This window comes from Nelumbo nucifera, chromosome 1, assembly GCF_055504915.1.
Source record: "Nelumbo nucifera cultivar China Antique chromosome 1, China Antique-T2T, whole genome shotgun sequence".
NCBI classification, from domain to species: Eukaryota; Viridiplantae; Streptophyta; class Magnoliopsida; order Proteales; family Nelumbonaceae; genus Nelumbo; species Nelumbo nucifera.
Window position 1 is genome coordinate 212,755,644 of NC_142649.1, and position 27,541 is coordinate 212,783,184.

The 27,541-nt window shown below is 37.0% G+C and overlaps 1 protein-coding gene across 1 annotated transcript; it reads right to left on the minus strand.

Annotated features, from left to right (window-relative positions):
- Positions 1–697: 697 nt before the first annotated feature.
- LOC104604776 (structural maintenance of chromosomes flexible hinge domain-containing protein GMI1-like) lies at positions 698–20,823 on the minus strand. Its single transcript, XM_088896119.1, has 11 exons — positions 20,344–20,823; positions 19,852–20,209; positions 19,718–19,750; positions 19,462–19,548; positions 19,299–19,354; positions 17,779–17,862; positions 15,747–15,819; positions 15,532–15,587; positions 15,317–15,422; positions 15,044–15,112; positions 698–1,537 (listed from the first exon to the last, which is right to left on the minus strand). The coding sequence occupies exons 2-11, from the start codon at positions 20,185–20,187 to the stop codon at positions 920–922; spliced, it is 1,518 nt and encodes a 505-aa protein (XP_088752245.1). The 5' UTR covers positions 20,188–20,209; positions 20,344–20,823; the 3' UTR covers positions 698–919.
- Between the last annotated feature and the right edge of the window lie 6,718 nt (positions 20,824–27,541).

Consider the following 27,541-nt stretch of genomic DNA (forward strand, 5'->3'; position numbering starts at 1 on the left):
ATTTTCTGTGCATCATTTTGGGTCTTTTCGGACGAGATTAAAATACGGAAGATGCGAGAAGCTTCATTTGGAGCTTCCCGAAATCAGTCCAAAATGAGCGTTTCACATCTTTTCGATGCCCCGTCTTTTGGCGACAAGATCTTCGCATGCCAAATGGGAATAGACCAATTTTTGATCTTCCCAGCTTGTAAGCAGCTGAAAGACGTAGAAAAACACGCCAAACAAGCCCTAATTATCCGGAAAAATGAACTTCACAGTAAAATAGGTTATCTCTTGTTTCTCACATGTTTGATGTTTCCTTCAAATTGTAGCTTTTTTTAAGGGTTAATCCATACTGTACATGTGCAAGGTGATAAACTTCCTTCAATTTGCGCTAGAAACAAATTCTGATAATCTGAAGCGGTTTGTACTTTTGAACAGCCTATCTATCAACATGATTTACTAGGGGTGCATGTGGGTAGTACTGGTCCCCGGGTACTAGAGGCCCACCTCTCATAAATAGGTATGGAACTGGGCTAAGAAAACCTGGACAGATTGGTGGGTCGAGTCTACAGTTGCTCGATTAAAGGGGTCCTAGCATCTGTTATTGATAGTAGTTGATTACCCAAACTGGTTACTGGTAAAAGTGCAGAGTACTATTTCGGTAAAACGAGTTAAAGAGACTACAAATCTACATACACAAAAAAAAAAGAGAAAAAGAAAGAAAACGAACTGCTCATCGTTTCCAACACGTAGCAAGAATACAATGATCTAGAAAACGAAGAGTTTTTTGTATTCTATCTATGGACTGTCCAGGAAACAGAGAAAATTGGTTTAGGAAATACCAGAAAACTAAATATGAACTCGATGGGATGTCCATAATCCAACAAGCAACAATTGGTCTGGAGTAGTACTGGAGTGGAGGTATACATTCTGGATTCTATTTGAGGTCCTCAGGAGGCATCCTACAAACACCGGAGAAGGTGGGTCTCCTCCAAGAGCTCTTGGTTCGCTTTGGTGTGGCGTTGGCGGAGCTTGCAACCGTCCTCATCTTCTCAATCAAGGCCTCTGTGTTCACCTGTTCAGACAATATTTCCTCTAACTGTTTGGTATCAATTACCAATTTCACTTTCCATACGCCCTTGCCGGGGGAAGGCAAAACTTCAAGAGCTGGCTCCGTTGTTGTCGAGTTCATCACTAGATCAGAAACCGTACCCGACGATAACCTTAATGAAGAAACTCTGTTGGTCAACCCGGAGTCTAATTCCTTAGTGATCTTACTGCTTGGAGCCCTCGTCTCCCTCAGGGGAAGAAGATAGTATAAATGGCCATTAACAAGCAGATCAAGATGGAGCAACGGCGATGATATGTGACCCTGACGGAAAATACCATACCCGGGATAATCGCTAATTACAGTTCGAACTAGTACGGGCCCTTCCATCTCCATTATCCCGCCGGAATCCGTCATTATTCGGATAACATCGTTACCTTTTCCAGTCACCACTCCTTTGAGAGAGCAGTTACCCATTGCAGCAAAGAGAGCTCTACGGCCCAAGTCCTAAAGAGCATCAATGTATATTAAAGTCACCGATGTCCAGGGGGTATATGAATATTAATTATATCACAGGACAGAACTCAGAAGGAGACAAAAGTTGTGTGTTGCTTTCGAAAATATTAAGGGGTGGGGTGGGATAGATGTTTAATTAGACCCGTTGAAAGCATCAATTTAGCAAATAGTGATTTGATCCAAGACCATTTAAATAGAGCAAATGGACATGGCAAAGCTTAATTAAGAAAACGGGATTAACGAGAAACGACATATCAAATCCGGACTAATGCAATTCAGGGGGTACAGTACAGTGGTGTGAGCTTCCACTGTTAAGAAACTGTTTGATTCCCTCACTGTTCGTTGCTTTATAGTATATTTGCAAGTGTATGTGAAAAAGAATTCTGTCACAACTCCAAGATGTCAATTGACCTGGCCTCCATGCAATTATTAAACCCCGGGTTGCCTTAGGTTTGTTCATCTTGCTAGTACCTACCCAGTTGCTTTTATTTTCACATTTTGATTAAAGCGAGTGACGTATGTTTTGTTTTTTGTTGGAGTCAAACAGAACTTACTACTAGTAATGAAAAACTGATGGACTCAGAAAGCAACAAGGGCTGGAAATAGAATTGTCCGAACAGCTTTTTCGTGCGTCCTGGCTCTCGAGGATTCTGAGTCACAGCTGACGGGACTAGACATGATGAGCATGTGAAGACGCCATCTAACTGTCGTATTGGTCTCGGCCGGGGGGATTCATGCCAAAACAAATTTGGGACCAAATTGAATCTATCAGTATAACCACCGACCTTTTTGTTCAATCGCAACTCAACATGAACCAGCAAGAACAATTAAACTCCCATCTCATATACTATATTATCAATTCAAGCTGGGAAATCGGGTAAATTAAGGGTGCGTGCTGCTATTTGTTCACCTCCAAGGGGAAACCATCTAACTAGTATATTATATATAAAATGGGTGAAGAAAATATTTGGAGCAGGGTCTCAAAACCTAGAATGACAAAATAGAACACCCTGTGCTTTGCAATATTCCAAAATATGTAACAACTAGTTGGTGTTGACAGGTAGGCATCTAATTGTTTGCTAAATAGGTATCTAATATCTTGTATTTAAATAACTAAAATACCCTTCCATGCATGGCCATTGGGTTCCACCAGAATCAGTGGCAGCTTGCAACCGATGTCTAAGAGAGCAACTTCCATGGCAATCCTTGATGATGATAAGTTGATAACAGTAATGTTTTAAAAATTAATCCAGAATAGGAACCGCTTTGGACTTTGGCCACCGGTTTTTGGGTCGGACCGTCCAGTTTGAGTGGATGGTTTATTGATTTTCTTTAAAAAAAAGTTAAAAAAGGCAAAAAACTGTTATCCAGGTTGAATGGATTGACGGTTTAACTACTTGGGTCATTGGATTGCTGATCAAGTCAACGGTTTTTTTTAGCAAAGAAATAGTTGAAGGGTGAAACGGAACTGGTTGCCTAGATAGTTTTTGGGCCAAACAGTCCAAGGATCAAAAAGGTTCAAAAACCATGGACAGTTGTGCTAAGGTTAAAGTTTAATTTAATTGTTAGTTGTTGGGCCCTTTTTCTACCACACCACAAGGGTTGCATTCGAGCCGAGCCGAAACGAATACTTGGCTATTTGAGCTTACCTTGTTGAAATAGTCTTAGGCTCGAGCTCGATTTGAGCTAGAAACTTGAGCTCAAGCTCGACTACAAGCCAACTTTTTTCTAAAAAATAAAAATTATACATATAAATATATTTTTTATTTTACATACAACAAAATAAGAATTATAAAAATTATTTATTATTATACATATAAAATAAAAAATATACATATAAAAAGTGTTTTTATTTTACATACAAAAATTAAGGTTTATAAAAATTATTTACTATTAAACATAAAAAATAAAAGCATTATATAAAAATATTATTATAATAAAAATTATTTATTATATATGTATGTATGTATGTGTATATAATAAAAATTTAGTTATTTATTTATTTATTATACTAGGCTCGCAAGCCTCACGAGCCGAGCTCAAGAAGCTCGGCTCGATTAGCAAATGGGTCTATGTATCAGGATCGAACTCGGTTTAAACCGAGCCAAGCCGAGCTTTTAACGAGTCAAGCTCGAATAACTCGTGAGAAGCTTGGCTCGTGGCCACCCCTACACACCACCTCACATTTGAGGATGTTGCCACGACATGGGATGGTTTCTAGAGTGCCTTCACAATGTTGCTAGAGGAGAAGAGGAAGAAGGGGCCTTACAATCCGTTTGGTTGCTGAGAAGGGAATGGGAAGGGAAAATTTATTTTCTCATTATTTTCTTGTGTTTGATTACTGAAAAAATTTTGCAAGATGATTCCTAGACACACTGGAAATGAAGAAGAGATCTCATAGGCAATCTTCCCTAACAGTGCTACATAATCTTCATTTCCTTCCGTTCCCTTGTCTTTTGAAACATTTTTCCAAGATTTTGTTGGGTTACAAAGACCCTAAAACCAATAAAATTAAAACCCCAGAACACAAAACCGCACGATGGTGGCTATAGATAAAGAGACAAGCAAAAACCCCATAAATCAGAAAGGTACCATTTCTCAATCCGATGTTGGATTATTCAGTGTTAATATTGGAGAGAACACCTTCACAACGGATTTCACTCTTTGATGTCAAGCTATTCAGGTTGCCGATGTAGGAATTGGCTGACCCACCACATCTTGATGCCTCTACTGCCATGATTTTAGCAGTAGAAGCAGATACAAGGTAACTTAGAAAGAGCTATTCTTTGTAGCGAATAGAGAGAACCCTAGCGTTTTCCTTCTCCACAGCCGGCGGCATGAGGAGACCGATGAACATTGACCGTTGTAAACGTAGGGAGGTAGTGAGAGTCAATTGTGGAGCTTCAGATTTCCATGACTTTTTCTTTCTCATCGGGGTCACACCATTTCAGCACGAACCCACATCCTTGATCTTGTGAACTGGCATTACACGGTTTCCCTACCATCTCGGTAAATAAACACCCAAAAAAGAAAATTTAATGGGAATATTTACATTTTCCCATCTCAATCATAGAAACCAAACGTACCATTAAGCTATGACAAGGCCTCATTGAAATGAAGAAATGAGAGAGTGATTCGTAGTGAGAGAGATACGACCAACTTCCTACTCTAAGTTTATGCATTAATATTTTAGAAAAAGAAATAAAATGTGATGTGATGATGAGTTTTAGAATAAGAGTAAGAAACTAGCGGAGTGGCCCTACTTGGTAGGGTATGGAAAAGAAGCTATGTTGGACATAGACTCCCTTAAATGGGTAGATGCCATGAGAGCTGAGATGGACTCAATGGAGACCAATGGAGTCTGGACTCTAGTGGATCCGCCCTCCAGGGTAAAAGCAATTGGTTGCAAATGGATCTACAAGAGGAAAAAGGGCCCCGATGGCAGGGTTGAGACCTACAAAGCTCGTCTGGTGGCGAAAGTATACACTCAGAAAAAAGGCATCGATTATGAGGAAATCTTCTCGCTCGTGGCCATGCTTAAATCCATTAGGATCCTGCTAGCTGTAGCAGCTTACTATGACTATGAGATTTGGCAGATGGATGTCAAAACTGCGTTCCTAAATGGAGATCTTACTGAAGATATCTATATGCAGCAACCGCAAGGTTTTGTAGCTACGGGTCAGGAACACATGGTCTGTAAGTAGAATAGATCCATATATGCACTCAAGCAAGCTTCTAGAAGTTGGAACATCCGATTTGACTCTACGGTCAAAAAGTTTGATTTTGAGCAAAATCCGGATGAACCCCGTGTTTACAGGAAGAACAGTGGTGACAAGGTTACGTTTCTGGTTCTGTATGTAGATGACATTCTGCTCATTGGGAACGATGTGGGAATGTTAACTACGATAAAAGTATGGCTATCACAGCAATTCTCCATGAAAGACCTTGGAGAAGCCTCCTATATACTGGGTCTTCGACTCTATAGAGATAGATCGAAGCGAATAATAGGATTATCCCAATCTACTTATATTGACAAAATAGTCAAGAGATACAACATGGAAAACTCCAAGAAAGGAAATGTTCCTTTCAGGCATGGAGTCAATCTCTCCAAGAAGATGTCTCCAAAGACCTCTGAGGAGATCGAGAGCATGAAAGACGTTCCCTATGCCTCAGCCGTAGGAAGCATCATGTATGCAATGTTGTGCACTCGTCCTGACATTGCCCAAGCAATGAGTATAGTAAGCAGATTCCAGGCCAACCCAAGGCAGGAGCATTGGACTGCTGTGAAATGCATACTCAAGTACCTTCGAAGGACAAAAGAGTTTTGTCTGGTATTCGATGGTAGTTCACTACAGATCCAAGGGTATACAGATGCGAACTTCCAGTCGGATCCGGATGATAGAAAGTCTACATCTGGATATGTTTTCACGATAAGATCGTGTGCTGTTTGCTAGAAAAGCAGCAAACAAGGGTCCACGGCAAACTCCACAACCGAGGCCGAATACATTGCTACAAGTGAAACTGCCAAGGAAGTCGTGTGGATGAAGAAGTTCGTTCACGAATTGGGAGTAGTTCCGTCCAGCACATCACCCATCCCATTGTTGTGTGACAACAATGGAGCGATTGCTCAAGCAAAGGAGCCACGAGCCCACTCGAAATCGAAGCACATCGAGAGGAAGTACCACGTACTCCGGGAGATTGTTGGTAGAGGGGATATCTTGATTCAAAAGGTAGCATCAGCAGAGAATGTAGCAGACCCATTGACTAAGCCACTGACACTTAAAGTGTTCGAGAAACACGTGGAAAGTATTGGACTCCGGCTTATACTAGATTGGACCTTAGTGCAAGTGAGAGTTGTTAGACAGTTGTATGCCCTTAGCTTCAATAAGAATTATGTACATTTTGAATTTATTGTAAATGAATAAAGTAGACATTTGATTCATGTTCCTGTGGTGTGTTTCTGTGTAATACCCTTAAACCGAACACTTAATGAGACTTGTGTTAGTTTAGAATGTTCACAGCCATTGGGTAAGTCTAGGGAGATTTATCCTGCCAAGGCTAACACTGGTGTGCAGCCAACTGTTGGGGTGACTTGTCTCAGCTACCAGGGTGAGACCCGAAGCACATGCAGTGTAGGATTAATAAAACCTTTGAACCGGACGAGATTTCCAGTATTGCCCTGGACCTTGGAGATAGATGGGCAAAACTGGAAAGTTACACCTAACCCCTACACTCGATTATGATACTACACTGTGTCGGATTGGGCTGTCTTTGATGTACCAATCAGTGAGATCCTTAGTGGGGGTCAAAACCTGGGAATGTTGGAATAATCCGAGAATTCATCCGAGTGGGTGATTATAGTGACAGAATCAGCCCCTTTGTCGAACAAAGGTAATGATCGAGGATGCACTCTCTCTGATGGAAACCAAGACTGCCGACAGCCGATTTCAATTGTTGAGATTTTGTTTTGCAAAATATATTTATATAAAGATATATATATATATATATATATGTTATGGTTTCGAAATGATTTGCAAAAGGTTTTAATTCCCGGGATTCATGTAAGCGGAGAGTGCAACACTGTTCCTTGTAGTCGATGGAGAAGTCCTCCCTTGTCGGGCGTGTTTGATCATTATGGGTTGAGAGGTTAACTGTAAGACCATTGAGGATAATACCTGATGGGCTAATCTTGCATCTGCCCACAAGTCCCTGGGTGTTACAAGGTGGCTTGGCCCAGGGACTACTTAGGACAAGTGTTGGGCCCATAGAGCCCATAAGATGGGTTTCAGGGGGTGCACTGTCCATAACAGTGTATTCGGCCAGGCCTTGTAACAAAGGCTGGGTTGAACCCATGTGGTTGATGTGTAGATCAATGTTTGGGTCCCACGCCATACAAGGAAGCCCAACTGGGCAGCAGTTTGGAAGGCTAAGTGAGTACATAACCTTAAATGGGCTTTAAGCCCATTTTGAACTGGGCTGATTTGATCAGTCAATTAAAGGGGGCGGATTCTGAGATAGATCAGCAGATAGGATTGGGCCTATACCCTATCCACTTAGAGAGTCCAAGATCTAAATGAGATTTAGATCTGGAAGCCTCCTAATTAGATTAGGAGATGGCTGATCTGATCTGTAGATAAGATAAGGGTTATCCCTTATCACTTAAAGGGACTTCTAATCCAAATATGATTTGGATTAGCAACTCCTAATGGGATTAGAAGCTGATCCCTTTAAGATTATGAAAGAAGAAAGGGGTGGCAACAGTTAGTGGTTGATGCTCAATTTTCTTCGGAGCTGAAAATCACAAGAAGAGAAATTTTTGCACCCTGCGAATTCTCTCTTGTCGCCTCCTTCCTGTCGCCGCCATCACCTTCAGTTCGATCTCCAATTCTTGGGAGAAATCAAGATTTGATCTTGATTCCAATCTTTTGGGAAAAGATTGGTTGGAACTGTACTCACAAGCCGTCCAGTTGATTCTTGTGAAGGGTCAAGTTCTTTTGGAAGAACATTGCTGATTCTGCTCCATCCTACATTGCGCCATCTTCAGTGGGAGCAGATTTTGGATCCTTCCTTGGGCATGAACACCTCCATTGGGAGATATTGCTTCTCTGTATCAGGTACATCCTCCCTCCTACTCCTTTTGGTTCAGATCTGGTTTGGTTCTTGATTCAAAATTGATCCTTGAAAAACATGTTTTTCTAAATATAGGGAATTCGATTCCCTGCAAAGATGGGAGAAATTTTTACAATTCGCCCAATCCATTCCGTAAGACTTGGGCGTCCATGTGATGGATATCCCATCCCTTCAGAGAGAAGGGGACTAGTTTTGTCGTCCTCATGACAAATTCAAGTGTGTTGCCCGAAACCCTAATTTTCTGGAAAAATCTGATTGCGGGGCCCACAGGGAGCTTGACCTAGGCACTTAGTGACTAAAAGCCTTTTCAGTCTTCTTCTTGAAGATCGAATCAAGTGGATTGGTGATCTGTGAAGTCTACAAAGAGCGGCTGAATTTTCTCTGTTTCCCCCAGCTTCCGGGTGGGATGCAAGTTACTGGTACTGCTACATAGAAGTTGGCTCACAACACAGTTTTTGTTTATTTGTTGTTATTCGAAGTTGTTTGAAGTCATTTTTGAAGTATTTAAGAAGATGAACTCCTTAGACTTTGAAAACAAACATGTTGCTGAATCCGGACAGGTTCCAGGAGCCTCTGTAGACTCTCTACTGGCTATGACCACAGTCAAGCTGGATGGAACTAATTATCTGGCTTTGTCACAATCAGTAAAAATTCATATTTGTAGTAGAGGAAAATGGGGTTTTATCTCCGGGAGCAAAAAGGCTCCTCCAGAAGATGATCCATCATATGAAAAATGGATGCAAGAAAATTATACTGTTATTGGATGGATTCTGATCATATGACCAGACTTTCTACTTTGTTTGTTTCATATGATTTACTTCCTGGACGTGACAAAATCACCCTATCCGATGGCTCTCTTGCCCCTATCTCCAGCAAGGGAACCATCAAAGCTACAGACTCCTTGGTTCTTCCTTCTGCTCTTCATGTACCCAGACTAAATACAAACTTGTTATCTGTAAGTAGCCTAACTAAGTCATTAAACTGTTGTGTAACCTTCCTCCCTTCTTAATGTGTTTTTCAGGATCTAGAGTCTCAAAAGGTGATTGGGAGTGGTCGTGAGGCAAATGGAATATATCTACTGGATACTCCTGGGCAGTGCCATGAACGACCTGGAAAAGCTGCTTTTGGGTCTACATCTACAGAGTCCATCAATCGAGTCATGTTATGTCATTTTCGTTTGGGTCATCTTTCTTTTTCTGCATTAAGTCATTTATTCCCAGAACTATTTAAGGGAATTAATTTGTCCAGTCTTCATTGTGAGTCTTGTGAACTATCAAAACATTGTAGAAACAGTTATCCTCTGAGTAATAAAAGATCTTCTTCTCATTTTAATATTGTGCACTCTGATGTGTGGGGGCCTTACCACTTACCTTCTATGGGTGGCTACAAATATTTTATCTTGTTCATTGACGACTTTTCTCGGTTTACTTACCTTCTCAGTTTGCCCCACACAGAGGGAGAATGTTACTAGAGCTTATCAGTGAGAAATCAGATTATTTCCACAAGGCAGGGAGATAGACTTGTTGCAGCCTATTTTTCAGCCCTTAAAACCTTGTGGCAGGAGATTGACCATTTAGAGACATTTGCTTGGGAAACCACTAAGGATGCAGCTACCTATTAGAAACATCTAGAGAAGTATAGGGTGTTTGAATTTCTTACTGACCTTAATCCTGAGTATGATATTGCAAGACAGCATCTTCTTTCCAGGGACAGTGTTGCCCTCTCCCAGGCATATGCCTTTGTGTCAGGGGAGGAGAGCAGGAGAGATGTGATGATGAAAAATCCTGTTTCTGATTAGTCTGCCATGGTGAGTACTGTAAAACCTAAACAAAGTGGAGATCGGGGTGGCAGTGAAATCAAGAAGGAAGACAAAAGAAATTTGATTTGTGACTACTGTAAGAAGCCTAAACACACAAGAGATACTTGCTAGAAGCTTCACCCACATCTTGTGCCGGCTAAACTGAAAAATAAGAAGGGAAATGCACACATGGCAATTACTGGTGACATTTCGACCCCTCCTACTACAGTTGTTCTGGAGTTTGTTGCAGCTGTTGTAGTAAGGGCCAAACTTGAGAGGTATTGACAACTTTTGAACTAGCGGGATACAGCCAGTTCCAGTTCTGCAACAAGCGGACAACAAGGTACAGGTGACACTAGTGGAGTCCACTCTACTGCCTTAGATCACACAAGTAATTCACACGTCACTGCAAATTATATTTCTACTTCAGGTAAGGAGGGACCTCCTTGGATTTTATAGATTCTGGAGCCTCAGTGCACATGACTCATAGCTCTACTATTTTTTCTTCTTACCAGCTCTGTTCTGGCAGAGATAGGGTCTCCATAGCTGATGGATCCCATGTTCCTATTGCTGGGAAGGGATCTGTCAAAATTAGTGATTCTATTTCTCTACCCTCAGTCCTCATGTACCTAGATTGAGCACTAATTTGTTATCTGTTAGTAGTTTGATTAAGAACCTGAACTGCTCAGTAATTTTTTCTCCTGGTCATTGTATTTTGCAGGATATGGATTCAAAGAGGACGATTGGGAATAGTCGTGAAGTGAATGGGATCTACCTCCTAGATGTTCTTCCTCCTCATCAGAGTCATCATGTCAGTAGGGATAGTGAATCAGGGTCTGTGGGTCAAATTATGCTTTGGCATAATCGTTTGGGCCATTTACCTTTTTCTTCTGAGTCTTTTGTTTCCAAAACTTTTTGAGTCTATTAGTTTGTCAAGTCTGGAGTGTGAAGGTTGTCAACTTGGAAAGCATTGTAGACATTCATTTAAACCTAGTAATAAAAGGTATTTTTCTTCTTTTAATGTTATTCATTCGGATGTGTGGGGACCTTACCATGTTCCTTCTATGGGAGGCTATCAATATTTTCTCTTATTTGTGGATGATTTTTCACGATACTCTTGGATTTACCTGATGAGATCCCGCAAAAGTACCATCCTTGGTGAGACAATTTCATCAGATGGTGCTAACACAGTTTGAAACAAGAATAAAGGTGTTCAGATCAAACAATGCCAGGGAATATTTTGAAAAACACCTTCATGTCTGTTAGAATATGGTGTTGTCCATCAGAGTTGTCCCTATAGTCCACAACAGAATGGTGTTGTAGAAAGGAAGAACAGACACATTGTTAAGATTGCAAGAAGCATGATGAGCACATCTATAGTTCCAGTTCGGTTTTGGGGTGATGTAGTTCTCACAGCAGTATATCTGATTAACAGGGTGCCCTCTCGTATACTTGGACTCAACACCCCATTCAGTCTCCTTTTTCCTGAGGGGGAGATGTTTCATATTCCTCTCAAGGTGTTTGGGTGTGTCTACTTTGCACATGTCCCTGGTCCTCACCGCTCAAAGCTTAATCCCAAGGCAAAGAAGTGTGTCTCCCTTGGATATGCAGAAAATCAAAAAGGGTAATGCTGCTATGATCCAATCTATGAGAATCGGTATGTAACCATGGATGTCACTTTTTTGAATCCACATACTTCTTTTCAAAGAATCCTTCTCAGGGGGAGTGTTTTGGGGAAGCGAGTCAGCAGTCTATTCCTCTCCCAATTCCAACCCCTGTGTCTACTTCTGTGCTTGACCATCCTGTGTCACCTACCATACCACCTCCTTTGCGTCCTGCTTCTCAGCATCACTTACGACAAATACTTCACAAGGAGGTTGATTCAACTACAACAGAACTCACATCACTTCCTGTCAATTCCTTAGAGACTCTAGATTCGGCTGACATGGATTCAAGTATTCCTCTTGATCCCGCTACTGTTTCAGTTCCCATTGATTCTACTAAACCTGTTACAGATAACTTTGATCTTCCTATTGCTCTTAGAAAAGGGAAGAGAAAATGTACCACTCATTGTATTTCACAGTACTTATCCTACAGTGGACTTTCTCCTTCCTACCATGTTTATCTTTCCTCCCTTGACTCAGTGTCTATACCCAAGGGTGTTAGTGAGGCTCTCTCCAAACTTGAATGGAAGACAGCTATGCAAGAAGAAATGGCAACTTTGATTAAGAATCAGACATGGGGCATTGTGGATTTATCAAAAGGCAAGGAGACAGTTGGATGCAAATGGGTTTACACGGTAAAATATAAGGCAAATGGAAGTATAAAAAGGTACAAAGCAAGACTTGTTGCAAAAGGGTACACACAGACCTATGGTGTTGATTACTTAGATACCTTTGCATCGGTTGCAAAGATGACCTCTGTTCGGATACTTCTTTCTCTTGCTGCCTCTTACTCTTGGCCCTTGTTTCAACTTGATGTGAAGAATGCTTTCCTAAATGAGGATCTGCAAGAGGAAGTGTATATGAATCTTCCTGCTGGCTTTTACAGTGATAGTAAAAAGGGAAAGGTATGCAGGCTTAAGAAGTCACTTTATGGCTTGAAACAATCTCCCAGAGCATGGTTTGACAGATTCAGAAAGGCCTTGATTGCTTTTGTTTGTGAAGCGTAGGGGATCTTTGGTGTCGGTCCTAATTGTTTATGTGGATGATATTGTTGTCACGAGGAATGACCTAAGTGAGATTGATTATCTGAAAGGGAATTTACATAAAGAATTTGAAATTAAAGATCTTGGAGAACTGAGATACTTCCTAGGCATTGAAGTTGCAAGATCAAAACATATAATTTTATCTCTCAAAGGAAGTATATCTTGGATCTTCTTCAAGAGACAGGGAAGCTTGGAACGAAGGCAATCAATACCCCTATTGATCAGAACCATAGAATCAATGCATCAGAAGGTGAACCAGTAAAGGACATTGGGAGATATCAAAGACTTCTGGGTCAACTACTATAGATGTGTATGACAAGACCAAACATTTCCTATGCAGTAAGTGTAGTAAGTCAATACATGCATGCTCTACAAGTCCAGCATTGGGAGGCAATTGACAGGATTCTGGAGAAGTTTGTCTTCCACTCATTGCTTCTGATCTGCAGCTCACGGATGTTCACACAAAAGGTGTTGCAAAGAACGAACTGGAGCATGATCTACGCAAGTTGGGAATGTGTGGCATTTACTCCCAACTTGAGGGGGAGTGTTGAGTTGGGCCTAGTTGTTTTTTATTCTTATTTTAAGCTATTTAATTAGGAAGTTGTTGGGCTTTAGGCCCATTAGTTTATGTTTTTAAGTTGTAGTTGTTCAGCTACATTAGTAACCGCCCTACTAAGGGCATCTTTGCCCCTGTTGCCAAGATGACTTCTATGAGAGTTCTACTATCTTTGGTTGCACACTCAGACTGGCCACTTTATCAACTAGATGTAAAGAATGCATTTCTGAATGGAAAGTTACATGAGGAGATCTATATGTCTCTTCCTCCAGGGATGTATGAAACAGATATGAAAGGAAATGTCTATAGGCTGAAGAAAAATCTCCTTATGGACTCAAACAGTGCCCTAGAGCATGACTTGAAAGGTTTAGGGCTGCCCTTGTTAGCTTTGGCTATGTACAGACACAGTTTGATCATACCCTCTTTGTGAAGAAGAGAGGATCCTTGGCTGTTTACTTGATTGTGTATGTTGATGATATTGTTGTGACTGGTAATGATGTCTTAGGGATTAATGATCTCAAATATTTCCTTCATACAGGGTTTGAAATCAAAGATCTAGGGGAATTGAGATACTTTCTTGGCATAGAAGTTGATAGATCCAAGGATGGGATCTTTATCTCTCAGAGAAAGTATGTTCTTGATTTGCTCTCTGAAACAGAGAAGATGGGTGTTAGACCAGTTGTTACTCCTATCGATATGATCCATTAACTCTCTGCTTCAGATGGAATATTGTTAGAAGATAAGGGAGTCTTCTAGAGACTACTTGGAAAACTTCTTTATCTATGCATGACTCAGCCAGACATTGCATATGCTATCAGTTGCATTAGTCAGTTCATGCATACTCCCAGGGATACTCACATGGCAGCAACAGAGCGGATTCTATGTTATTTGAAGGGCTCCCCTGAAAAGGGAATTCTCTTTGCTAAGCATGGCCATATGAAACTTGAAGCCTACACAGATGACCGAAGATCTACCTCTGGGTACTGTAGCTTGGTGGCAGGTAATATTGTCTCTTGGAGAAGCAAGAGACAATCAATTATTGCTTGATCTTTAGCCAAAGTAGAATACAGAGCCATGGCTCATGGAATTTCTGAACTATTGTGGCTTAGATCCTTGATGAAGGAATTATAAGCCAATGATGTTATATTGTGATAATCAGGCCGCCATCAACATTGCTCACAACCCAATGCAACATGACAAAACTAAGTATATTGAAGTTGACAGACACTTCATTCAAGAAAGAGTGGCTTCTGGAGAGGTGTGTCTACCGTTCATCACCTCTAAAGGACAGTTAGCTGATTTCCTCACCAAGGGCATTCCCAAGGCTAAACTTCAGCATGATACTGGCAAGCTTGGCATGATTGACATCTATGCTCAACTTGAGGGGGAGTGTAGAGAAGATGGGCCGAATGGCCCATAGGCTGTTTATCCTTTTTTATTTTTTATGTTCTTTGCTGTAATGGGCCTTAATCTAGGCTTTATTCTTTCTTATGTTATGTCTTTTAATTTTCTGCCCAACTAGGGGCTTCTTTGTAAATTATTAAAGTTTAACTTAATGAAATAGAATTAAGGGAGTAAGATAAGAGATTATGTTCAAAAATCTCTCTCTGAACCCAAGTTGTCGCCACCTTCTTCTTCTTCTTCTCTCCTCTTGAACTCTGATTTCTGCTACTTTCTTTTGAATTTTTGCAACTTTCTAAACAGTCATTTCTTCTCGAAATGTTGTTTTTCTTCTTTACCAATTGAAGAGCATAACTAAAACTTATAGAAAAGAACAATTGTACAGGAAGGGGGAACATAAAATACCTTTGTAAAGCTTCCATGGGGCGATTGGCTAAGTTCATCATCAAAAGGGTCCCTTAATCCACCATCAGTCTTCAAAGAAAATAAAACAAATGTCACAAGGAAAAAAAAAAAGCAATGACAAAAAAACCAAAATCACAAGTAGTGAAAGACAAGGCAGCAATAGAAGTACATCTTTATTTTTCATAAAACTTAGCTAGATGAAAATGTTTTCCTTCAATAACATTAAGCTACTCAAAATTGATTACTTTTTAGCAGGACTCAACAATCAATTACCCGCCAAGTCTGTTCAGACCCAGAACTACTGAGCAAAGCATCTCTCTCGAGATGTAGTGTATAGACTTTCTTTGACTCTTTTGTCTTGGATGAAACTAAAGCACACCTGCGATATAGTGGGAAATGGAATTGAATCTGAATGTGCTACTAAATGGTATTACAAAAAAAAAAAAAAAAAAAAAAAACGATGAACATTTTTTTTGTAGAAGCCATACCTCCCTAAGTGCATGCTTGCAATAGGTCCCCCATAACCAAACATACCAAAGAAAGGCTGCAAGGATACCAGAAATTTCATTCAACACAACCAAGAAAATTTCAAGAAGGAAAGGAAAGATCATGCCCCACATTGAAACTTATTATGGACAAAATTCAATAAATCATTATTAAATAGGAATCTGTTTTCTGTTAGTAGTCTCATTAAATAGTTTACTGTCAAATAGGGAGGTTTTCCTCCAATTGCTTGCCCTCTAGATGACCTATGAAGCGACGCACCCATTTTTCCCCTGGAAACAGAATTTTGAAAACCAAATCAGTTCCAAGAAAGATTTAGTATCATAAATCTATATGCAAAAGGGAACAAAAATGCAAAAAGAAAACCTAAAAGCACCAGGTATCAATTAAAAAGAAGATCAGCTTTGCAATATTGCATTCTGTCAAAGAGAGACGTATCGGTTATTGCATTTAACTCATACAGGTGACCATATCAATGAACATGGACAGTATGGATCTCTATAAACTAGGAAACTCAAAATAATCTAGGGTTTTTTGCAGTATCAGAGCATTTATCGTAAGGTTAAACATATTCAAAGTTAACATCAATGGGGTAGTCAGCACTTAAACCAGGAGTTGGATGTTTGAGATTAATTTTGGAGCTAAAAATAGGTATTGAAATGTGGATCCAATAAATAGTATTATGGTGTGGCACAACAATAAGGATTGTTCTCCAACCATTCAATAAAGTGGGTTCTTTTTTTTTTGAGAAAAAAGCTATAAAGATGTACAGGTATGTGCATGTACAATGAGCCACAATACAAAATATACTGCAGCTCTCCTGCTAAGCTTAGAAAAACAATGCAGCAGTATCAAAATAGTTTTGATGTGGAACATATCTAACTGTTTGTTGCTGCCAGCCAAGAGTGGATGACACCCAAGTTCTTTCTAAACATTTCCTCTACTGAACTTTGCTTCAAATATTATCTGGTTCCTCCCCTTCCAAACAGACCAAGATACCACTGCAAGTAAGGTTGTCCATAACAATTTTCTTTTTCTGCTTACACCACTCACCTTCCAGGAGTTCAAATGGTCTGCCACCCTTTCCAGGAAAGTCCAAGATAGGTTAATCGGTCTGCAAAAGTGATACTACATATCTCTTACCACAGGATAATGCAGGAAAAGATGGTTTATGATTTCTCTGTTATCTTCACACAGCACACACAGGAATCAGATTGGATGTTTATGCCTTTTCTGAGTAGATTGTCTCTAGTGAGACATCTGTCTAGAATCACAGACCACATTAGAAAGGCTACTTTTGAAGGGAGCTGAAGTAACCAGATCTGCTCGCAGGGGAAGTTTGGACTCTGGGATATTTGCCAGCTTCTTGTAGACTGAAAATTTTCAACCTCTAGCATCTAGTATCAACCTCCAGAAAAAGAAAATTTTCAGCTTACACCACTCTTAACAATTTTCTTTTTTCAACCTCCAGCATCTAGTATCCATCTGATTTCTATCTGGAAATTTTCTTTTGAGAAAATTAAGAGGGGCAGCCAGCTCATTTATCTCCCAATCATTTAGGTTCCTTTGAAGAGGAAGGCACCAGGACACCAGTTAATCTTGGGTTTCATAAATTTCAACCACTCCAGCATCTTTGTTTTCAGCTAAACTGAATAGGGAGGGAAATCTCTCCATCAGAGCCCTATCCCCACACCATACATCTCTCAAAAATCTGACTATTTCACCACTGCCTCCCTTCAAAGTGTGAGAAACATGCTTTACAATTTCACACAGAGGCCTCACCTCATGTTTTTTTTCCCTTCAGCCTCATGTCAAGGCATAAGCCTTGTATGCTTTTTTTTTATAATATTGGCTTGAACAAACAAACAGAGATAGGATGATTGGTTTATTTATCTTTGGACAATAACTGATTTTGGTTGTGTGGTGTTTCGAAGGATTCAATCAATAAAAAGTGGTTACCCATGAGGTTGGCCCACATTAACTTATATACATTGTTATTATTATTCAAATGAATACGAAATCACAAAATATAATAAAAAAATACCAGGTAAGCTGAGTACCCTATGCACACAGAGGGTGAAGTTAAGCCAATGAAAGAGGTCCAATTTCTGATGAAATTTTCTCATAAATGCATGACTCTAATTCACTATTCCAAAACACCATGGAGCATAACATGATGTGGTAACAATCTCATACATAAAAGTTCAAATAAAGATATTGCTAAAGCTTACCACTTCACAATAGAATTTTCATCACTGCCATCCATTCCAGGACCGGTGTCAAAAATAGCAATTCCTCGTTTGTCAATTGTCACTCTATGTAAAGGAATGAATACCACATTAAGACTGAAGATCCCAAAATGCATCAAAGGAAAACAAAGAATTTTCATATCAAATAAGTAAATCTGATGTGCAGTTAAAGTAACAATTTTCCAGTTTCCACAGATGGTTCATCCTAAGTGGAATTTCCATTTTCTAAGATGCACCAAGATCATAAAAAATAGAACAGGCCAAAAACTTTGTAGGCCCTCTCTCCTTATGTGGATAAGAACTTTCAAGTAACCATGGATCATTTAATCTGCTGACATATATTGATCAAAATCTCCAACAAACACAATGGTAGCACTAAACTGGACTTGTAAATGTCAGTAACATCACCACCAAAAGGGGTTCTCAACAGAGATGAATAGGTACCACTTACCTACAAACTGTAATACAAGATACCTGTGCATAGAGCTATCAATGGACCAGATCAACCAACCAGACCAAAAATCCAACTCTATTACACAGGGTTTGGATCTGCATAATGAGTTACAAATTTCAATTATCAATAGGGTTGGTTCTGGATCTGCCTAATCCAAAGCCCAAACAATCCAAGCAACCCATGCAAAACTTTAGGCTATGTCAAGCTGTTGCATGCACAAATTGCAGCCCTAGTTAATTTTCTTCTTCATTTTTAATATCACTAAAAAACCATAATAATTTTATTAACATCAAAATCTTTCATATGCCATACACCTAACCATTAATGGCAGGACCCAAGATAAGTGAACCCAATTAGTATATGTTAGGTTTGATTAGAGCTAACAAACTTTAAAGCATTTGATTTCTTTTAGAATTCAGCTTTGCATATTTTTATGTATTAATGCTTTTTTTATTTTTTTAAATTGTGTCTAGATTCATCCAGGCACATGCCACACCTGGTGCCTTGCACTTTGAGCACTAAAAGGCCCTTTCACTTTTCTTGCGCCTTTTACTTTCAAAACATTGCCATTAACACCAACTATGTTAACCATATCTTTCTTTCAGCTATCTAGTTTCCGTGATATATTGTTTGTTCCTCACTCATTGACCTCATCTTTCTGGTTCCAGGCTCCCAGCTTAGATATCATACTCATATTATAGCCCGCAATATTTCCATAATGGAAAATCTCTGCCAGTTGTTAAGCAGCCATGCTGGAGACTGCAGACATCTTACTGGTGTCAAAGAATGACAGACATTTTTTACAATAACCTTTTAAGGAGAAAAGTTAACAACAAATTTAGAGGTAATAATAGATTATGTGATTCATTCAAATGTTAAGGATGTGAACATTACAAAATTCTAATGTTCTTTACCTGCCCCTGTCCAAGATCTCAAGTGATATTATAAAGGGAGCATAGAAAAAGGGAGTGGGTAGGAAAAGCAAAAAAAAAATTTACTGAGTTCAATACTCTGAAACAACTAACAAGAATTGTGTTAACAGACATACCTAATTAATCTCCTCTCGTCAGGACTATTAGACCATATAGCTTGTAATGAATTGTCCTAGTAAACAATAAAATAATGTGCTATAAAACAAAGGCCGCAATAACAAGGAACTTAAGCAGTCAACCAATTGTATCCGTTACAAGAATCAAATCTGGGTAGCTTACTATTAGGTCAGCTAGAGCAGTCTCAAACGTATACTCTTCCGGAAGCTCCATGAGTAAATCTGTGTCTGGAGTCAAATCCCACATATTCTACAGCCCCAGCCAAACAAATTGTGTTTAGAATAGAATTCAAATAGAACTTTTGATAGAGCAAGTAAATGTGTGTGAGCACAGCAAATACACCACGTGTACAAATAGGAAGAGGTAATTCAACAAAAAGGAAAATTAAGAAATTGATGGAATAGACGGCTAAAATCACCTCAAACCTATCAGCAATGTCTTCGGCACCATCCTAATCCACAACAGAGAAACGGAATGTTAATGGTTCATTAATCCTTGGAATTTGAAATAGTAAAATAAACAAATTTGTTATACATGCGACTGCAGACTCACGTGAAACTTTAAGATGTGGCACTTAAATGGTTTGAAGTTTTTGAAATAGATTTGCTTTCTGAATTTATTTTCAAAAACATCCTCCAGATAAATGCTTTTGCTCTTCCACAAAATCTTTCGCCTGGGCTTGGAGGTTTCCGTTGTTTTAGTATTCCTGAAATATTCATGCTTGACAGCATCTATAAACTCATGCACGTAAATCATTTCCCCTGGCTCTCGCAATGTTAGCTCCGTGGTGGTGCCATTCGGTAAAAGAATCCTGAATTTGTAGACCTTCTCGTCGCTGTCATCCAGGCACTCTATAATGGACCTCTTGCTAGGCGTCTTACGTTCCATCCTTTTCTGCTGATCAAAATTCCTAAGGGACGGGAAACAAAAAATGTAAACAGAAAAGAACATTTCTGAACATCAAAATCGCAAAGCCTAGACTGTCTAAGACCACTTAAGCTAGTGAAACCACAAACTGAAAGATTGGAGAAATTAAACCATTACCTTCTTCTAGTGATTTTCAACTTGAAGTCTTGAAGAAAAGTGCTCAGTCGCTCTGTGCCGTACGGTGAACGCGAGAGGTTTCGCTAACCGTGGATAACGACTGGGGTTTTCATGGAGAAACTCGAGCGATAATAGGCAGCAAAAGTGCAAAACCACAGGTCTGGCGGAAGGGTTTAGCGCGAAGAAAGAGTTGCCAACTTCCTGAAAGCTGAAAGTTGAAAGTTGAAACAGTAACTGAGCCTCTGAGAGCAGAGAGAATACCGAGAGTCCGTTAAATAAAGCTGTGCTCTATGGCAAGTTTTTTTTCTAGAATGCGAGCCACGAGCAATGCGCACCAGCCCACATTTAATGACACGCAAGCATTGTAATTTTCTATAATCGATATGCTGCAGCTGATAAGCAGTCTATAGTTTGATCTAGACCTTCCATAGTCATAAAAAATTATGTAGACCACAAAGGACGACAGTCGCTTTGGTCTTTATTTGGAACTCGGATGTGATCCTCCGTATTCATTTATTGATGAGAAGGGATAAGGGAAACGTCATTATCATCTTTACACGACGTGGGCCGGGCTGCTTTGCTGCGGGGACCGAAAGCCCTTTTGCTTCAGCGCGAAGCAAAGTGATGTCCGTAAGATGCACAAAATTTTTCATTAAATTTTTGAATTTTCTGCTTTGTAGTTATTTTTGTATTATTTATGGTAAAAATATTTTTTGATATATAATTATTTTTAAATAAAGTTGATTAAGGGTAAGTTTGATATTTAAATAAAATTAATGTATTGCATCAACATTTTCTATATGTTAATTGAAGGAAAGTATGCACCTTTTTTCAAAATATTATGGGAGCTTTTTTGTTAATGTCAAAACATATATAGGGGAGGTTCATATGATTGTTAGAAAACTCAATGAGGTTTTTATAATTTTTCTTATTTTTAAACAGAATTTAAGTTGATTTTATGTTAGTTAAACTATATTTAAGGTTAATAAATTTTTACTATATTTTCTTTTTATTAATCCTTATTAAATTTAATTAGTTATATTAATTTTTTTAATTTTCAATGGAATTTAAGTTTGTCAGTAAAAATTAATTACAAAACTAACAATTTTTGTGTTTGTTTTATATTAATTTTAAATGGATATTAGTTTTTAATTCATCTTATTACTTTTTATTAATTTATTTGTTTTTACTATATTAATAAAAATATTTTTATCAATAATAATTATTATTATCTTATTTAAGTAATTTAATGAATTATTTTACTATGGTTAATTAATTTTTATTATTTCAAATGTAATTTGGATTGCAATCAGATTTGGAATAACATGGATAAATTAAATTTGAAATCATCAAATATTTTGTATTATTAATAAATAAAGTAAAATTTGAACAAAAAAATAACCTTAATATTGGATATCATGAACAAAATGAATTGAAAATAATTCAATCTTTTAGGTGTTAATTGATCTGGTCACTATAGTATATAAGGGTATTTATGGGTAGGTTTGATTTGGTTCCAAGGCAGAATATGGAGCCTACATTGCAGGAGTAGGCTCCCACCCCCCCCCCCCCCCCCCTCCCCCTCCAAAAAAAAGAAAGAACCTTGTCTTTGATTAAATTGAGTAATTTAACCATTATGTTATCATAATATATTAATTTATGATTCAAAACTTATCATTTTAATTTTTTTAAAATATTACCTCTTATACTACTTATTACATATATTCAAACATTAAATTGAATAAAAATAATAAAATCATTTAAGTGATTCAATGGGCAAATGAGGCTATAATCTTTGTAACCATAAGTGATTGGGTTCAAATATTCACATACTTAGCATAAATTGAAAGGTAAAAGCTAATTGGAATGTATTTTTTTCGCATACTCACTCTCTTAGTTGGTATCCGTTAGTGGTGAACAAAACAACATATACCATACACACACACACAACAAGGTTTATCCAAATCCCAAACCAAAATAAACTGTAATGAATTTTAATACTAAAATCAATGTAGATAGGTTATAGAGGATCTCAGCAATTTGGATCAAGCAATATCTAAATTCAATCCATAAAAATTAATTTTTGTACTAATCCATTTTGATCATGGATAAATTGATATCTGAGAACAACTTAAATGAGTCATGTTCAAATTTAAATCAAATAAAATCTAATCCATTTGCATTCATAAGATCTCGGATATTTTATGCGTGGAACATATAGCAAGTTCTAATAATACTAAGAAGAAGAAGAAGATATGTGGTTCCTATTCTAAGACCTCAATATGTTCCTTAAATGCTATCCTTTCTTCCAACAATAATTTGAAGTAGTATCCAAACTTTAAAATGTTTCACTGCAATATCTAAACTATTGAAAATTGTCAATTCAGTACATGCCGTTAACAGTCTGTTAGTTATTTGTATCACTTGATGACATGTATGACTTCAACTTTTTGAAAATGTCAAAACTACCCATTTTGATATTTTTGAGATCATTTTATCCTTTTATTTAAAACATTAAAAATTTGGGTTTTCCCACTTTTCATTTAAGTTTGGCCATTGAATGAAGAGAATACAGAGCACTGTTGAACAAAACTTCAAGTATATACAAAACTGACTACCCTCTAGACCATTTTGATGGAGAGGAATAGCAAAAGTTTTGAAGGCAAATCCTCTAAAAAAACGAACTGATGCACAATACAATAGCAAAGATATTTTTTTCTTGGTCACAAGCGTTTAGTTGGGTTGTCCTTTTTTTTTCCATTTTCCCATTTTCTTCAAAAATCAATATCACAAATCAAAACTTTGATGCATATGTATGCACATCGATTGTGCTTAGAAGTGTGAAAACTACCTTCTATCCTCCCTATGTTGGTGTGAAACAAAGCTCTTATGGCCTTTTTTTTCTGTAATTTGTTTTATTATTATGTATCAGTTATGCTTATTTATTTAATTTTTGAGATCAGAACTGATGGATTGCTATTTGTTTTATTTTTATGTATATATTGTGAGCACCCCCATTGAGTTCGTATGATAATGATTCATCAGAACTGAATCAAAGATGGTTTCAACTAATTTTGCAAAACTTGATTGGAATCTTTCTCATTTTGTTAAAAAATGCATGACATCTACCGCAAACAGTTTCACATCAAAGTTTCTTTTCACTACTTCAGATGATGACAGTTCATTGTTGACAGTCATTATTGCCATCAGAATTGATGGGGGTATTAGTTGATTTATTTTTATGTATCACAATGACATGGTTGGTTGAAAAAGATAAATTAGATGATAATCGAAGTACATTTGTGTCATTTTATACATCACTAAACATCGATTAGTGACTAAATAGTTTTTGGGAGTTTACGTGCACGCTTTGAAATTCAGGTGCTAAACTGAGACTATCCTTAAAATACAGGGTACTAATTTAGAATTTGCCCTTATTTAATTATAATACCCTCAATATATTATGTTATTTAATATTCGATACATTGTGGTAATGGAGTTAAATGGATACTCGAGTGTGTTGAATATTTCATTCAAACAGGAAAATAAAGCTCAATTGAGGGCAAACCAAGTTTCAAATAGAAAGTATCTTAGTGGAGTTGAGCTTAAGTGATACAATATATAAACTTTGCTTTGATTCAACTAAATATATTTTATAATAAAATCATGGAAGTATTTCATTCAAATAGGAAAATAAAGCTCAACTGAGGGCAAAGCAAGTTTCAAATAGAAAGTATCTTAGTGGAGTTGAGATCAAGTGATACAATATATAAACTTGGCTTTGACTCAACCAAATACATTTTATAATAAAATCATGGAAGTAGAAGTACAAATTGTATTTTGTACTTTGGACCATATTTGGTTGCAGTGCAATTTGATTTGTACTAGTACAAATGAAAATAATACAAATTCTGATTTAATTTTGTTTTGGGTTTTACTTTATTCTCCTCCAGGTCTTATTTTACTTCATTTCTACTGCAATCAAACAAAATAAGGTAATTTTGAAATATTGCACCAAAATCATTTACACTACCATGGTTTTGCATCAATGAAAATAAATTCTCATCACAACCAAATACGGCCTTGGCATTCTAAAAAGTTACAAAGCACAAAATCCGTCTAAAACATTGCATAAGAATCTATCAAAGGGGAGGGCAACTATCATCATCACAACGGCTTATACTCTTCTTCCATTGACATATACAAATATTATTTACATGAAGCTACAACATATATTCGTTTTCTTCACATCGGCATATCTTCTTGAGTATTGGCTCCATTATTTGTAAATGAGGTTATATTTAAAAAGACTAAAATATATGTAAACAAATCAAAGATATTATTTAATTCTAATATAAAAAGATCATCGTTGTAAAACAAAAATTTTTAAATATCATATTAAAAAGATATTAATTTAATAAATAATAAATTTAATTTGTTGTACATACATACATATGGATTATTTTTCTTATGTAAATAAAGTTATAACCATGAAACAAGGTAAAAAAATAAAATTTCAAAACATAGGAAGAATATTAAAACAAATATTATGAAAATAAATATAAAAATTCATTGTGAAATAAATATATTGTATTCTTAAATATATAAAATCTTAAAGATAATTTCACAATATATTATTTAATTTATATATGAAGGTTATAAACATAAAAAATTAAAAAGAATAAGATTCATATAAGATAATGTGAGAGATCAGGTTAAGTGCTCACAAGATTGTGTTCACATCATTTGCTTCTATGTGTTCTTTTTTCATAAGGAGATGCAAGGCAATGTGCGAATGGTGTGAGCACAATATTGTGTGTGTACCCTTTCCAAGGCCTTTGATAGCACTATAAGTAGCGAAGTAAAATATTGGAGCTTACGTAATCAGTTCTAGGCTTGTCAATTGCCAAAACTAAGATGGTGTTTGCTATGACTTCCGTTTCCTAGTTTAACAATGCTAGCTCATTGCCATGTAGGTGTTTATTTCAAAATGTCATTTGGTAAATCTGTTTATTAAATAAACGTTTAACTCGGTTTACGTGCAGGCCAACCATTAGGGAAAGCTTCATTTTAGTATGTGCTTGAAACTGTGGACATTTATTGACTAAACGTTTTGTACTTAATTTGTTTGGAAAACCGAGAAAAAGCAATGATAAACCATGTTACATCAACAAAACAATGAATAAATGTCTACCCTTGGGGGAAGCACTAAAATGAAGCTTCCCCCAACAATAGGCACCCATATAAACCAAAGTCTACTTTTGCAAGTCCCAATGCGTATAGATTCACATAATGGGGGAAATGCTGAAGTGGCGCCTATATAACAGTATTATTTAATAAATGCCCACCATGACTCCGGATCTCTTGCCCACATGAACTCTGTCCATGCCCTACCCACAATACACTACCCCCCGTGAATTGGGAACATCTTCCCCTGCATAATACTATGCAGATGATGAAATATTCTCCATTGTGGCCACAATAAACGTGACAAAGTTCTCGTGAACAGGAGATCCAAACTCGTTCCAAACACCCTCTTAATCTTCTATTCCACTTATACAGCGCCTAATGGCACTGACGGGTGTTAACTGTCAATAAATCAAGTACAAATGTCTTACCCATTTATAAAAAAGAGAAATGAATGAGCGTCCATCATCCAACAACCAGATTTTATATTTCCAATCCTACCCCTCCCTGAATTTATATTTCCAATCCCATCCCCTCTTAAAATGCTGATTTTATATTTTTCAATTCTACCCCTCCCTGATTTCATATAATATATATGTATCTCTATATCTATACCACTTATAAAAATAAGGATTGTGACAACTGATTTTTTACTTTATATTTTTACCCTTTATCATGCTTTTGATTTTCACTTTCAATTTTTACCCCTCCTTGATTTTATATTTCCAATCCTACCCCTCCTTGAATTCATATTTCCAATCCTATCCCCTCTTAAAATGCTGATTTTATATTTCCAATTCTACCCCTCCCTAATTTCATATAATATATCTATATCTCTATACCATTTATAAAAATAATGATGGTGACAATGTTCCGTCAAAAAGCATGATTTCTTACTTTCCATTTTTACCCTTTATCATTTTTTATTTTAAATCTTGATTTTCACTTTCCATTTTTACCCTTTATTATGTTTTTTTATTTTTCCAATTTTATTTAATTATTAGTTAACACTTTGTGATTGGATAATCTCTATATGTCATCATTTATAAAAATGAGGATGGTGACAATGTTTTGTCAAAAAGCCTAATATTCATTTTTCATTCCTACCCTTTGTCATGTTTTTTATTTTAAAGCTTGATTTTCACTTTCCATTTTTACCCTTTGTCATGTTTTTTATTTTAAAGCTTGATTTTCACTTTCCATTTTTACCCTTTGTTATGTTTTTTATTTTTTCAATTTTATTTAAAAACAGTTAACACTTGTAATTGAATAAAACCCATTTATAAAAAAGAGAAATGGATGAGCGTCCATCGTCCAACAACCTGATTTTATATTTTCAATCCTACCCCTCCCTAAATTTATATTTCCAATCTCATCCCCTCTTAAAATGCTGATTTTATATTTTCAATTCTATCCCTCCCTGATTTCATATAATATATATGTATCTCTATATCTATACCATTTATAAAAATAAGGATTGTGACAATGTTCCGTCAAAAAGCCTGATTTTTTACTTTCCATTTTTACCCTTTATAATGTTTTTTATTTTAAATCTTGATTTTCACTTTCCATTTTTACCCTTTATTATGTTTTTTATTTTTCCAATTTTATTTAATTAACAGTTAACACTTGTAATTGGATAATCTCTATATCTCATCATCATTTATAAAAATGAGGATGGTGACAATGTTTCGTCAAAAAGCCTAATATTCATTTTCCATTTTTACCCTTTATCTTGTTTCTATTTTAAGGCTTGATTTTCACTTTCCATTTTTACCCTTTGTTATATTTTTTATTTTTTTTCAATTTTATTTAATTAACAGTTACCACTTGTAATTGGATAAAACAAATAAAATAACAATAAGACTACTGTGGAACCTATTCCTCGCTTTATCTAATCTTCTCCCAAAGCACCTACTTAACAAACCTCTTCATTGATTAGAGCCAACACATGTCAAGTATCGGATGGTTTGCCCAAACCACGAATTTGAATTGAAGGGAATAATGGATT